General features: G+C 44.2%; 2 protein-coding genes across 2 annotated transcripts in view; one reads left to right on the top strand and one right to left on the bottom strand.

Annotated features, from left to right (window-relative positions):
* LOC104066501 (store-operated calcium entry regulator STIMATE) overlaps window positions 1-3,490 on the top strand; it is a 36,682-nt gene extending 33,192 nt beyond the window's left edge. The window contains exon 8 of the mRNA XM_054056632.1: window positions 2,360-3,490. Within this exon, the coding sequence (XP_053912607.1) occupies window positions 2,360-2,473 (114 nt within the window). The 3' untranslated portion in view covers window positions 2,474-3,490. The remainder of the gene's footprint in view (window positions 1-2,359) is intronic.
* Window positions 3,491-5,974: 2,484 nt separating this feature from the next.
* Window positions 5,975-13,281, bottom strand: part of ITIH5 (inter-alpha-trypsin inhibitor heavy chain 5) — a 47,512-nt gene continuing 40,205 nt past the window's right edge. The window contains exons 12-14 of the mRNA XM_054084928.1: window positions 12,709-12,825; window positions 9,111-9,488; window positions 5,975-7,980 (exon numbers count right to left, since the gene is read on the bottom strand). Coding sequence (XP_053940903.1) covers window positions 7,682-7,980; window positions 9,111-9,488; window positions 12,709-12,825 — 794 coding nt within the window. The 3' untranslated portion in view covers window positions 5,975-7,681. The remainder of the gene's footprint in view (window positions 7,981-9,110; window positions 9,489-12,708; window positions 12,826-13,281) is intronic.

The raw sequence follows: 13,281 nt of genomic DNA, 5'->3' as shown, positions 1-13,281 counted from the left end.
GGAAGTGCCTTGTCCAAGTTGTGCTGAAAACTTCCAGGCTACAGTTTAGCTTGAAAACCATATTTGAGGGTATGTCCTGTGACTGCCGTAGTGATGAGGTGCTGTCTTGTCATGAAGTTTCCTGAAGAACTGTGGAAAAGTTACTGAGAGGCTGTTGGCTCGAGCAGCTTCGTATGAGATGTATGGTGGGCAGGTAGCAGCCTGAATGGATCTGGAGGCACCACACTTAGTGCCTGCTCAGTCAGCCACACTTGGCTGCAATGGGATTTGAGTTTACAGCTGAAACCCACTGAAAATACCGATTCATTAGGCCCCAAAACTAGCCTGTTGCAGCCTGTCAGAGTTCAGAGAGTTTATAAAGCTGTGTGACTAATTATGCACCCATTATTTTCAGGTTCAGCAGTGTTATTAAATTAATGTGATAAACAGAGGGAATCTTCACTTGGAGACAGAAACTTTCCAGTGTGTCTTGAACAAAAAAAAATAAAAATTTAGACTGATGTGGGGGGGCGTAAGAGAGGTTAATCTGATGTACTGCTGTCCTTCTGAGTCTCTTAGTGCTGCTGTAAAGATAGTCCCTCCATCTGATGTTGTTGGAGTGTGTATGAGGGTGGGGAGGAAATCATCCCCTGCGGCTCTTCTGGTCCTTTGAAGTCATTGACTCATTGCGGTTTGTTTTTCCTGTTTAGTCATTTTGTTGCTGTGGTGACTGGTCCCAGTTAGCACTTAGCACCAAGTAAGAGGGCACGTTAATTCACAACTGTGCCCAAAGACCGCTTTGGATAAGACTAATTCCCCCATGTTCCTGGTTTTGCTCAAGCTCCAGGACTGGCCAAGTTGTTGGAGACACTCTGCAGGTGAACGTTATTGGCTGAAAGCCCCTGCATCATCCCTTGACTTGTGCGTTTGAGCTGGAAGGCTGCTGTGATTTAAGCGCAGGGAGGCTTCACAGTGCTTTGGTTCAGTCTTTGGAGCAAAGTGGGGTCATATGGGGCTGAGGCTTGGGTGGGTCTATGCTGTGTTTGTGAGAAAAAGAGATTAGAATAAAACCCCTGGAGATAGTTGTGGTACCTGCCCCTTATCCCTGCATCAGCAATGAACTAATTATGGTATTTGAGGTTTTGTGGTAGGCAAATGGAGGAGGGAGGAAAGGGCTTCTGGAATTGCTCATCTAGCGAAATAAAACTGCAGACCCTGGACTCTACCTCTCTGTAGAGTTGGGGTCTGACTTGTCAAGGATCTGGCCATGCTTCCAATGTGGATGACTAACATTTACCAGAAATCGCATGATTCAGCTCAGATCCTGAGTAGTGCTGGGCACGACACAAGCTGTAGCACAAGCATTGACTGCGCTTCAGTTGTGCTTGGAGGTAGCTGCACTCACGGTTAATGACTGTAGGGCTTCTTTTGCCCAAAGCTGGGTGTTTGAGGTAAGAAGAAGGGATAGGATGAGGCTGAGCAAACAGTCTGTCAAGACATGAATATTACTCGTGCAAACTACTCATCCAGCCATCCTGCTGGCTGGCATTGGGTTTCAGATCTTCTGCAGTCAATGCAGCTGTAGCCTGAGTAAAACACAGCCTTTTTCATCTTCTGGATGATGTGGCTGGAGGACACCCGTGTGTGACTGTCTGCATCATGCCAGGGCTCCAGCCTGGTGGCAACCGTTTAGCTCTAAACACTCTGGTAGCTTCAAGCCTGAAGTTATCTGCTGAGAGTGTAGGTGTTCATGCAGGCAGTGGTGGCCTTTTGATCACACAGCAAAGCCGTGGGCTTTCTTACCTGGGGAGGGACTGATGAGAGTTGTCAGTGCTCTGTTTTGGCTCCCACAATTCCGACTGAGCCAGGAGCAGCTGTGACAGGTAGAAATAAGATCCTGCCAGGCTAGGACATAGCTTCTGAGGTTGCTAGCCATGGCTGAAGCTAACCCTGTAGCTATCCTTGCTTGTCTGGCTGAAGGTAGAAAGCAGCTGGGGACCTGGGAAAAGATCTACATTTGATACAGCTGTTTACAAAATTCATAGCCCCTTTTTTTTTGTCCATGTCCATGGAGGCTGCAGCCTGGCCTGAACATGCATGTCTGTGCAAGTCCTGTCCCACGGTGAACAGAGCTAGAGCTCTTAGCTGCCAGCTCTGATCTTGAGGTGGGGGTTGGGACAACAGATCATCACAATGTCTGCACCCACATCTGTCTGTCATTGGAGAGATGATCAAGATGACCTTGAGACCTTACCCATCTGCCAGAAAGGTTTAGACCTTGGAGAAAACCCCTCTGAGAGCGCTTGACCCTTTGACCAAGCGATATAAAGAGGAGCTGAGAACTTTCACTCAATCCTGATCTGTCTTTTTTCCTTTCTAGGTGTTACTCTCTCCAGACATGGATTTTGATCAGTCTGAAAGCGACCAGGATACTTCAGGACTCCAGGGAACAAACCAGAAGATGAAGCAGCCCAGCTATCAAGTGGTCATCTGACAACACCGAGACAAAGGAGATGGAGGAAGAGAAGCAGCACTGTGATCCTTGAGCTGGCCGGGGAAGGGCAGGGTAGGGAATGCTAGTTGATTCCTAAGGATCTGCAGCGGTCTTTTGCCTGCCTCATCTAGGCCTGTCCTGCAGTTGTCTTTTGAGGGTGCTGTTTGTGTCCCCTGTACAGGCTTGAGCAGTATCTGCTTTACCTGTCTGACCATAACCTGTACACATGCAGGCACATTGAGGTTAAGGGTATGGATATGTACTTCCCCTGGCTGGCCAGCTTGGGTGTAACTTTTTGTCAGGGCTAGAGACTGAAATAAAAAGGTTGTCTGGGTAAAGAAGAAAAAAGATTATCCTGTACTACCTGAAACGTGACACTTTTATATTCACAATACTCAGAAGAATTTGTTTGCAATGTGTATTTAAGTGTCTTGAATTGGGAAGATTGTCTCAGTGGATCTGATGCTTTTTACTGTTTTATAAGGAATGCAATAAATATTTGACCTAAAACTGCTTCATAATTGGAAAGCCTTCATGTGCTTCGTGTTTTGCGAGATCCTAATGGTGTAAAGAGGAGGAAAGGGACCTACTGAAATCTTTCCCAACCAGTTCCCCACAGGGCAGGTTGTCTTTCTGTAGCAGGGCTGTCTGATTACACCTACAGAAGGAGAGCTTAGCCCACAGAGCTCAGTTTCTGTAGATGGGTTGTATGAGCTACTTCAGAGTAAAGACATGATGCCACAGCGTCAGCCTGTGGTTCTGAAGTTGAGACTGGAACAGATTCTGAGATTGATCCCAGCTGCCACCTTGCAAATGGGTGTTTACTGGGAATGCAAGTTGACTGCTTTCCTTTTACCTAGTTTGAAGTAAATATACAAGATCTCTGCAGAAGCTGATTAAAAGCTAGATCTGAAGAGTCAACCGAAGCCCCATGAACCAGCCCTGATGTTCTGGATGTAAGGGAATGACCTCAGGTAGGACTGCTGCAGGAGAAGACTCCTGGTTCATCCCAGATCCTGGCACCTTTTGCTCCAAATATGAAGTGTGGCGCTTTGCCTTTGCTCTCTTGTTTAACCTTTATCTGTAAACACACAAAAATGCAAAGCACTCACAGCTCTTCTCCTGGGGAGAGAGCAGCTGCATAATAAACTCCCAGGCTGGGTGTAGATGCGGAGCTGTGATGAGACCCATATTGAGTCCAAATTGTGGCTAGTCCTCAGCTTGGCCTGATTGAGGATCCACTGAACTGAACCAGTAGACTCTGTTGAGCTGTAGACAGGCTTTGCTTATTGCAAAATGGTCCCTAGAAGTTTTGTATAAGAATTATCTTTTCTCTCCCTCACTTGTGTTTTCTTAAGAAAGCATTCCTTATTAAGGAAGAGAAAATAAAGGATTTGGATTTTATAACTTTGGCTTCAGGCTTTTAAAAGCTGAGAGCGTGTAAAAGTTTTTTGGTTTTGTGGAGTATTTTGGGTTTTTTTTCCCTTAACTTCAAAGTAGTTTAGAAACATTAGATGCAAATCAAAGTCTTGCATGCCCCTTAGTGACTTAAACACACTTGGCTACACTTGCAGCTGTGCAGCCTTGTACTGTATTTTTTGAAATTAAGTCTCTTTTTTGTTTCTTCTTTAATGAAGGGTCAAAATCCTCCTTCTGCTGGCACATCAAATGGCTTTTGGAACACATGGCCCATAGCTCTCTGAATGGATGATTTAGATTGCTTCGTGAAATCAGTTTCACAATGCAACTTTTGCTTGTCTGGTGGAGTTCAGCACTGGTAAGGGTTGGAATAACTTCAATGTTGTTTTAAGGTCTTGAGTGAAAGTAGATTAAAACAGCCTGCCTATTAGAAACTCGCTCCTTGTTTTGCAGTGTATTTTGCCTTTTTTTTTTTTTTTTGCTATGAGGCAGTGCAATGTTGCAGTATGTGAAAAGTACAGAGTCCTTGTCCTAAAATGGCAAGTGGGTTATGTTGAGTGGGGAAGAAACATGATACTCTTAGCTCTTGTTTGGGGCTGACCAGAGGGGCTCACCGTAGACAATAGTTAGGCAAGTGTGATGTGGGGGAAAGTTGCCCCTCTTGAGCATTGCATAGCCAGTGCTGTTTCAGCAACTCTAAATTCAAGAGTCTTGTTCCCTTGTCTGCGGTGGTGGTGTGCGGTTGTCTCCATTGCACTCCAAAGTGATTGCTTAGCCCTCATTCCTGAGTGATCTGAGCAGTTTGCGGTCTTTAACCACATCACTGCAAAACAAAGTGGTGACCCCCTTAGAGATGAGAATGAGAGTGTGCCTTTACATGCAGTTATTGCAGTGCCTTTCCTGGGAGCTGCCCTTGCTATGCCAAAGGGGCGTGAGGACCACACCCCGGCACGTTCTCCATCTGAGAGACAGAAGTGATGTGATGCTATTTGTATATGGGAAAAGGTGAAGTTTACAGTCCATGACCTGTCTTTGTTCTTACTGCTATTAGGACAGTAGGAGCATGAACTCTGGTTTCCCATGTCCTGTGCTACCGTATTTAAGGACTGGATCAGTCTTCTTTATGTGGTTAAATTCTCAATTTAATGTGGGAGTACAATTCTAGAGTCTGTTCACATTCTACTCTTCCTGCTTCCTATTAAGTGTGTAGAGGCTGAAGAACATCACTGACCTTTAAATTCCTGCTGAAATTAATTTGGTTTCTGACTGACGGTTAAATTGTGAGTGGTTCTTTCAGCCACCTGGTAACATGAGCTTGTCCAGTACCATAAAACATATAAAATCTTAACCTCAGAGCTCATTTTATCTTCACCAAATGAAAGCTTCACTGCAGTGTTGGCTGTAAAATATTTATTGTGAAATGGATAACTGGAGCCTTAATGAGAAGTGAGTATATTGCTCCAGGCGCTTCATATGGCTGGGAAGTTGGACTTGATCCGTGTTCTTGTCAGGCCTTGAAAGGAATATGTTTCCTTGGCTGGAGGTGGATGAAGAGGGTAATGATGCACCTGAAGCATTAGCAATATGTGCGTGTGTACATATATTTATACACATACCTATATACAGGAGAGATAAGAGGAGAGTCTGAGACAATCACTCGCCTTAGCAATACACTTGAACAGCAAAATGTGGGAGGAGAGTGAAGATGTCAAAGAAATCTCTTTTCAGTAAGGGCAGTATGAAGAAGACACCTGCCGAACCCTGGACTGTCTAGAAGTTCTCTGCCACTATTCTGTTCGCCCCGAGCCTGTGAAGAGACAGGTTGTTTGGAAATGAGCTGAGAGATCTTCCCACTGTCATCTTGGGTGGAGAAGTCAGCTTCACAGATGTTCTTTCTCATCTTGTTTCAGGCCCACCAGTACGCTGCAGAGCATTAGCCTCTTTGGTTATTGCATGCTCAGGACTGTGCTGAAGGTCTTGCCTTCAGATCTCTTCTGCAGGAGAGCTATTTCTCAAAATGGCTGGGCCCAAAGCAGTAGGGTTTTTTCTTTGTTTTGTGCCAAAACATAAGCCTTGGCATGAGTTTTGCACTAGCTGAACTCTCTACCAGGGTTCTCCAGAGTGCAATTAAATCTAGCTGGTTGCTTTTGGCTATTTCTCTCTTCCCCACTGCACATGGTATATTTGCTACCAGCTTTGCTACCACTGTGCTAGCATTAACTAATTAGACGATCAAGCAATTGGAAAATCACCACCCCACCACCAGCAGCTAGAGCTCCTACAGCCACAATATTATTTAATTGTTAAATATGTAAAAAAACAGTCAAGATTGAACCTATTTCTGTAGATCTCTGGCAACTCTTTTCTCCTAACATATGGATATCATTTAGCTCCTGGAGGTGCTTCCATGGTCACCCTTCTTCCTTTCAGTTCTGTAAAGGCAGAGTATGCGTGTGAACTCAATTTGGCCTTGCCATGTAAATGTCTTTGCTTAGTGGAGAACTTGGCCAGTGAAGACTTAGACAACCACAAACTCCCTTGTGGATCATCTATAGCATTATTCAGTGATGCCTCACTTTAAAACAGACCACAGCCTTGTGCATCGGGTTTGGAGGTGTCTTTGCAGAGCAGCACCACCTGCAGTGGGGGTGGCTGGTGAATTGAACCCTTCTGTAACCTCCTGCTGCCAAATTCCTGCTGCATATAAATTCCATGTAAGGAGCCAGGGGAAATTTGGTTGCAAAATTTTTGACAATTTGGAGTAAATAAAGACTTCCTCCCTGATTAGAAAAGCAGGCAGAAACATCTATTCTTCTTTATAGGATTATAAGCTGTTGCAGGTGCTGGTTTATCATGCATTAGAGTATTTAGATCTCTGCTAAACAGAAGTGATACTCTGCTTAAGGAGGTGACAGGTCTGTTGGAAGTTCTCGGTGAAAATTTGTTTCTTTCTGAAGGTGTCAAGACTCAAGAAATCACTAAACCTATAATGTTATTTATGTGAGATGCATCACAGGATGGGAGCCTACATGTCTCCTGTTGCTGCTGGAGACCAGAGGTGCTTTTTAAGCTTGTGCACTGAGATAGCAATAAATCATATGAAGGTTTTCACCACTGTTTAAGAGTCTTTAGTGGTTCAGGGAACATCATATTTAGTGGCAAATCCAGACCTCATCCCAGTAATCAAGAAAGCAATTGCCTCTTGTTGCGTGTTGATTTAAGGTTTTGATTTCTTTGTTTACATCTTTGATGCTAATAGGTCACTGCAGATGAGTATTCACCCAACTCTCCTCTCTCTCTCTCACTCTTCTTTCCCCAGGGAACTTGGTTGGAGCAGGTGCTCCAAGTCACTTCTTTGCAAAGTGTATCACCCAAAATTGTCTCTCTAGATACACACTGTGCTGTATGACTTATGCCTCTAACTGGGTGACTCACCAGTCTCTGAGGGTATTGCACAGATGCCCTGCATGGGTTTGGTTTGAGGCGAGCAGCTCTCTGCACTGTTCGATATGAGTGCTGGCCCATTTCTCCCTCCCTTCCCCCTTGGGAGAGCACCAGTCACACCTTTAACCATATCCTTAGCCCTTTCCCCAAACCTTCTCATCTTCAGGAATTTTATGAACAACATTCATCTAGCATGAAAGAGAGACAGCTGATTTCCAAGGGCAAAAAACCTTGGTTTCTTTGGCACCAAAAAGTAAAGAAATAGTCATAAGTTGCCTAGCTCTAGAGGCTTCAGAAGGGAACCGCTGTCACACATGCTGCTGCAATGCATTGCTATGATTGGTCTTAAAGGCTGTTAATCATCCCAAAGCTGGTTCCTGTGTCAAAAGGATGAGAAGCCAAATAGTCTTTATAGCTCCCATCGATCAGTTTGTCCGCGTTGTTTTTGGCAAACCAGCAATTAACTTCCTGCTGACCGTTGTAGATCCTCCTCTGCTTCCACACAACAGGAATGAGCCGTCCTTTCACTTTTAGGGTATTTGTAGGGTTTGGCTTTAATGCTTCAGTTTGGTTCTGACCAACCTGCTGATGACTTGCATTTAGAGATTCCTGAAGAAGTTTAACTTCATGGTTCAAGAACTGACCTGCAAGGCAAGATAAAATAGAGTCCGTGACTGGTTGTTTTGTGTCTGTTTATATGTTGTTGAGGGTTTTTTTAATTTTTAAATGTTTTGAGGATTCTCAGTGTGTAGGGTTGTAAAGGGCTTCTCTGCAGCAGCAGGATGAATCTAGGTCCTGCAATTCTTTTCTAAATCTCACAGATGGAGAAATCGGAATAAAACCCTTTCTCTTTTCTTGTTCTCTTCCCTTGCCTTCCCGGGGGCAAACCTAAATATGGATTTAGAGTTTGTGCATGTGGGTGACCTGAATCTAAAACTTCAGTCCTGAGGGATCATCTCCTGCTCAAGCCACGGGTGCTAGGAGTTCTGCACCTGTACATGGCCATAATATCACTGCTTCTCTTTGGCTGAAGCCACCTAGTCATTATCTCTCTATAGCTAAAGCCCAGTTGCTCTCAAAATGTGGGGATGGCTCTTCTTTCACTTCATGACTGACAGAAAGGGGCCGTGAAAATTACCAATGGTTCTTGATCTCAGTTAGGCTCAGGTGCAAACAGCTCAGTCCTGCCAAAACAAACCCTCTGGACATGTGTAAGTGCAGTATTTGAAGGCTAAGCAAATGATCCCTGGCAACGTGCTACCTCTTGTGACTAGAGCTCTGTTTCAGAATCTGCAAGACCTCAGATGACTCTCCTCTCTGCCTCGAGAGAGATTCAGGCACTACTTTGCTATGTCCCTGAGAGCACATTAGCAGCTGGGCTATTCTGAATTAAGACTACTGTTAGAGAATCTCTTATTTGTTTTTTATTCAGGGTTCTTGTGCAATATTTGTTTTCTGTCATTGTATTGGGAGATTCTAGCATGTGAATTCTAATGATAAGTGTATGAAACAATCATAAAAAGAGTGGAAATATGAACAACAGGTACAGCCACATAGCTAGGCTAGTGGGAGATAGCTCATACAGAAAAAGGTGGAAGAGGAGTTGGGAATTCCAGCAACAAAGAAGTTATTTGAGAGTGGAAATCAAAGTCTTACCTGGGAATTTAATCCCCACCTGCCTTGTTAATTATCTCTTGTCTCCGTCCTTTAACACTGCTTGAAAGGGTAATTTTTCTCTGGCTTGTAGCTCTGAACCTGAGAGCCTGTTACCTACCCAGTAGCCCATGGGAGTCAGAAGAGAGGCCTTTACTATTGGAGATGTAGAACCCCAGGTGATTCCTCTGATATGGGGCTGGCTTCTTGTAACGGTGAATGAGGATGACAAAGCTGATTGTGTCTCGTATCGTCACAGTGATGTTGGAATTAGCAGAGATGGAGACCTCAAGGCTGCTGCTCCGCACAACAGCGTCCCGATCACAGGACAGAAGAAGTCTTTCCCCATCATCCAGGATGATTCTTCTGGGTGTGATCTCTAGGTAAGATCTCTCTGGCTTATTGTTGAGGATAGTGATGGTACTAAAGTAAGTCCGATGCTTCTTATGGCCGTTGGGTGGTGCAGGAGCTCCGATTAATTGCCCATTCACAGTTACACCTTGCAGGAAAATAATCAATAAATGAAAGCTGGAACAAAGAATAGGTCTGTTGTCTCAAACATATAAGCCTTGCAACTGAGGACATGCAGATCCACCACCTCATGCCCGATTATTTCACCTACCAGTATTCAAAGTAGTATAACCAGTCTGTTATAAAATTATTATCTTATACAGAGCACCTAAATTTACTGAAGCTCAGAAATACTGGCCTTCTATGGAGACAGGTGACCCTAGTCCCATTAGTCCTAACATTGTGTATACAGTGCTACAGGGTATGATCAGCTACTCCTCAGCACAGCCACTTCCTGAGCTCCATCCAACCTTTGACCTACCTATCATCGAGACAATGATGTGTGGGGATATTGAGCCACATAAGACAAATATTTGTCTTTTTGACTGCTATAATGTATCCAATCATGGTATGGTTTACCTGTTTGTTGACGCATAACTCAAATCTGGGTAAACGCAGCAGATTTTGGAGCTCAAAGAAAAGTTCCTGGTAGGCCTGCTTTTCCTGGTTATAACCAGCAGGCATAAGGATGGAACTTCTAGGAAAAGTACCTGGCTGTATCTGCATGGTTCTGTCTCAGAGGATCTCAAGGTAGTAGGCATTTGCCATTTGATGTTCCTCTCTACCTGACACCTAAGAAGAGAACTAGCCTGGGAAGCCATAGAATAAGGGAGTAAGGGTTACTACCTTGGTCATGCTAAAGACTGAGTGGAACCTGTATAGGGAATAACCTGACTTACAACAGCCTGAAGTGAAGTGCTGAGCCTCCTCAAGTGGCAGCGTAAGAAATTCAGGTTCTCTTTGTGTTGCTGTAGAAGACAACACTGAACCTTAAAGCACTTCCATTAGGTTGTTTCCAGGTTCACCAGTGCTGCTCTTCCACTTTCCCTCAATTTTTCCCCAAAAGAACCACTTTTGAATAATTGCCTACGGTGCAGATCCCATTGAGTCAACTGAAGCCTAGATGTACACATTAAGATCCCTAATAAACTTTATGATTTTAGTGACTTGCTATCCATAAGACAGTCTCACTTCCCATAGGTCTCTTTACAGCTAGCTGGACAGTAACAATGAAGGACAAAATTTGTAGCTAACCCAAGCTAGACCTGGGCCTTTAACACTCAGTTAAAATATCTCCATATCTCCAGTTATTGCTGATGGAATCTCTTGTTTCTGTCTTCATAGGCTCAACTTGCTACTGCTACAGAGTCTTTCTCAAGCTCATTCCATATTTGAGACACAGAATCACTCAAAGCTGTGGCACAAACACAGTCTGGGGAAGAAGTTTAAGGGAAACATTGCCAGGAACTGTAGGTTATTCACTAAGGCAGGCATGAACGCAGAAATGTGGAGACTAGACCATTGCTGCACAGAACAGAATTCTTATAACTTTATTGTGGGATTGTTTATATTTTTTGTAAAACAAGTCTGTGCATTGTCTCTGGTTTTGACATTCCTCCCTCCCACCATTTCCCTGCTCAGGACATAATCTGCTTATTAGCTGCCCTGCTTAGAATTCCAGGTCGGATCAGACCACATTTGGGCCCCTGGGAATTAGACTGGCTTGGGCAAAGCAGATCCTGAATTGTGTGGGTTTTCTCAAGGCTGTCATGACTCAGTAGCCAGTTTGGTGGTCCCTCCACTGAAATAGCCTCGATGCTTGATTAGCCTGTTCGGATAATTTGCTCTGTCCTGAAGCAAACAGCACTGTAAATAGATAATGAAGTAAGTTCCAATTACAGAGCAATTTAAGTGATTCCAAATCTTTTATTTGTACGTTGTGACTGTTAACTAGAGGGCTGATGAAGTTGCACCATCAGAAATGCACTGTCGCTGCACCAGAAAGCTGAGTATGATGTGTAATCTCTCAGCACGGAGGTGGCTGCATGGCTTATGCAAACACTACTTGCGTTATGCAAAGTGTCTGTGGCTGCTTGGTCACCTGTGGCTGTTGTAGAGCCAGTCAAGTGCAACCCCAGACCATACTGGGTCATAACAATCAGGAACTGAGCTCTCCAACCTAGCTGGACAGAAGGGGTGTAATGTACTTACAAAATCATAGAATCGTTAAGGCAGGAAAAGAACTCTGAGATCATTAAGTCCAACCATCAGCCCAACACCATCATGCCTACTTAAACCATGTCCCAAACTGCCATGTCTACTTGCTTTTTGAACACCTCTGGGAATGGTGACTCCACCATTTCCCTGGGCAGCCTGTTCCAATGCCTCACCACTCTTTCAGTAAAGAAATTTTCTCTAATGTCCGATCTAAATCTCCCGTGATGCAACTTGAGGCCATTTCCTATTACTTGTTACTTGAAAGAATAGACTGATTCCCCCTGCAATATTCTTCCAGGTAGCTGCAGAGAGCAATAAGGTCTCCCCTCAGCCTCCTCTTCTCCAGGCTAAACAAACCCAGTTCCCTCAGCCACTCCTCGTAAGACTCTTCACCAGCTTTGTTGCCCTTCTCTGGACCCACTCCAGCTCTTCAGTGTCTTTCTTGTACTGAGAGACCCAAAACTGAACACAGGATTTGAGGTGTGGCCTCACCAGTGTTGAGTACACAGGGATGATCACTTCCCTGCTCCTGCTAGCCACACCATTTCTGATAAAAGCCCTGATGCTGTTGGCCTTCTTCACCACCTGGGCACACTGCTGGCTCTGGCTGTCAACAAGCAACTCCAGGTCCTTTTCCACCAGGCAGTTTTCCAGCCACTCTTTGCCAAGCCTGTAGTGTTGAGTGGTCCTTATGCACTCAAGTGCGTCTCTTGGCTGTTTACATGTAATTGCTTTTCCCTTGATTCTAGTCAATGAAGACCTGACTAGGAAAAGTTTGGAAACACATAAAGGCCAGTTCTCTCTACAATCAGGTCTACGCTGTTGACAAAGACTTCTGTAGATGAATTGTGTATGTAGCAGTAGCCAGCCCTCCTCCTTGCTTAGGTTCGCTCTGAATTTACCTATTACCTACGATAACTTTGGAGGTCAGTACGTGCAAGTGAACAGTTTATCTCCCCTTCCAGTCCAGGTGATTAGAGCAGGAAAACGTGTGCACCAGTTTTCCCTTGGCTGGCCAGAAAGGCAACTTTTTCTAATCGCCTGCCACTTTTCTTGCCTATAAAGCTCCTTTGTTCTTAGTCTTATTGCTAAAGAGCTGGTCTTATGCTTCACCTTTCCTCCACAACCAACTGCTTTGTTTGGCTTCTCACCAGATTCCTTGTGATCCGAGACCAGTCGGAGAATATCCCCTGGTTCTCCATCAATATTGAAGCACACAGAAAACTTGCTGGAGGGAAAATCAATGACAAAATGAGGGTCTCCATCGGCTGAGAAGACATAGAAAAAGAAATAAATGTGAGAGACGTACACAAAACTGCAGTGTTGAAGAATCTAGCAAAACTGCTTTTCAAAGTGTGCTTGTCTTTGTTTTTTCAAAGACCTCCTAGTTTGTTGTTTTTAAAGGGTTGTATGGAGTTTGCCAGGACATACCAAGTTTTGCTTTGTTTGTCACAGATTATTTTATTTTGTTTTGTTTTTCTCAAAGAAGAGGTTGAATTTTTAATGAAAACTCAAAACCCAAAGCAGTCTAAATGAAAATTGGGATATTTTCTTTTCAGAAGAAGAATAGTAGAAGATAATTTCAGTGATTTATGGGGAATTGTTGTGCAGGTGTTTTATATTCCTCTTCTCCGTTCTCTGTTGTGAGGCTACATGCCCCACAGCACACAAAAATGTGTCCTCTAACCAAGAACTGCTTTGTGGGCACACTTTACACTAAGCCT

Source organism: Cuculus canorus, chromosome 1 (genome assembly GCF_017976375.1).
Source record: "Cuculus canorus isolate bCucCan1 chromosome 1, bCucCan1.pri, whole genome shotgun sequence".
Taxonomy (NCBI): domain Eukaryota; kingdom Metazoa; phylum Chordata; class Aves; order Cuculiformes; family Cuculidae; genus Cuculus; species Cuculus canorus.
Note: the sequence above shows the minus strand (reverse complement) of the source record. Positions and strands in the feature narration are given on the sequence as shown.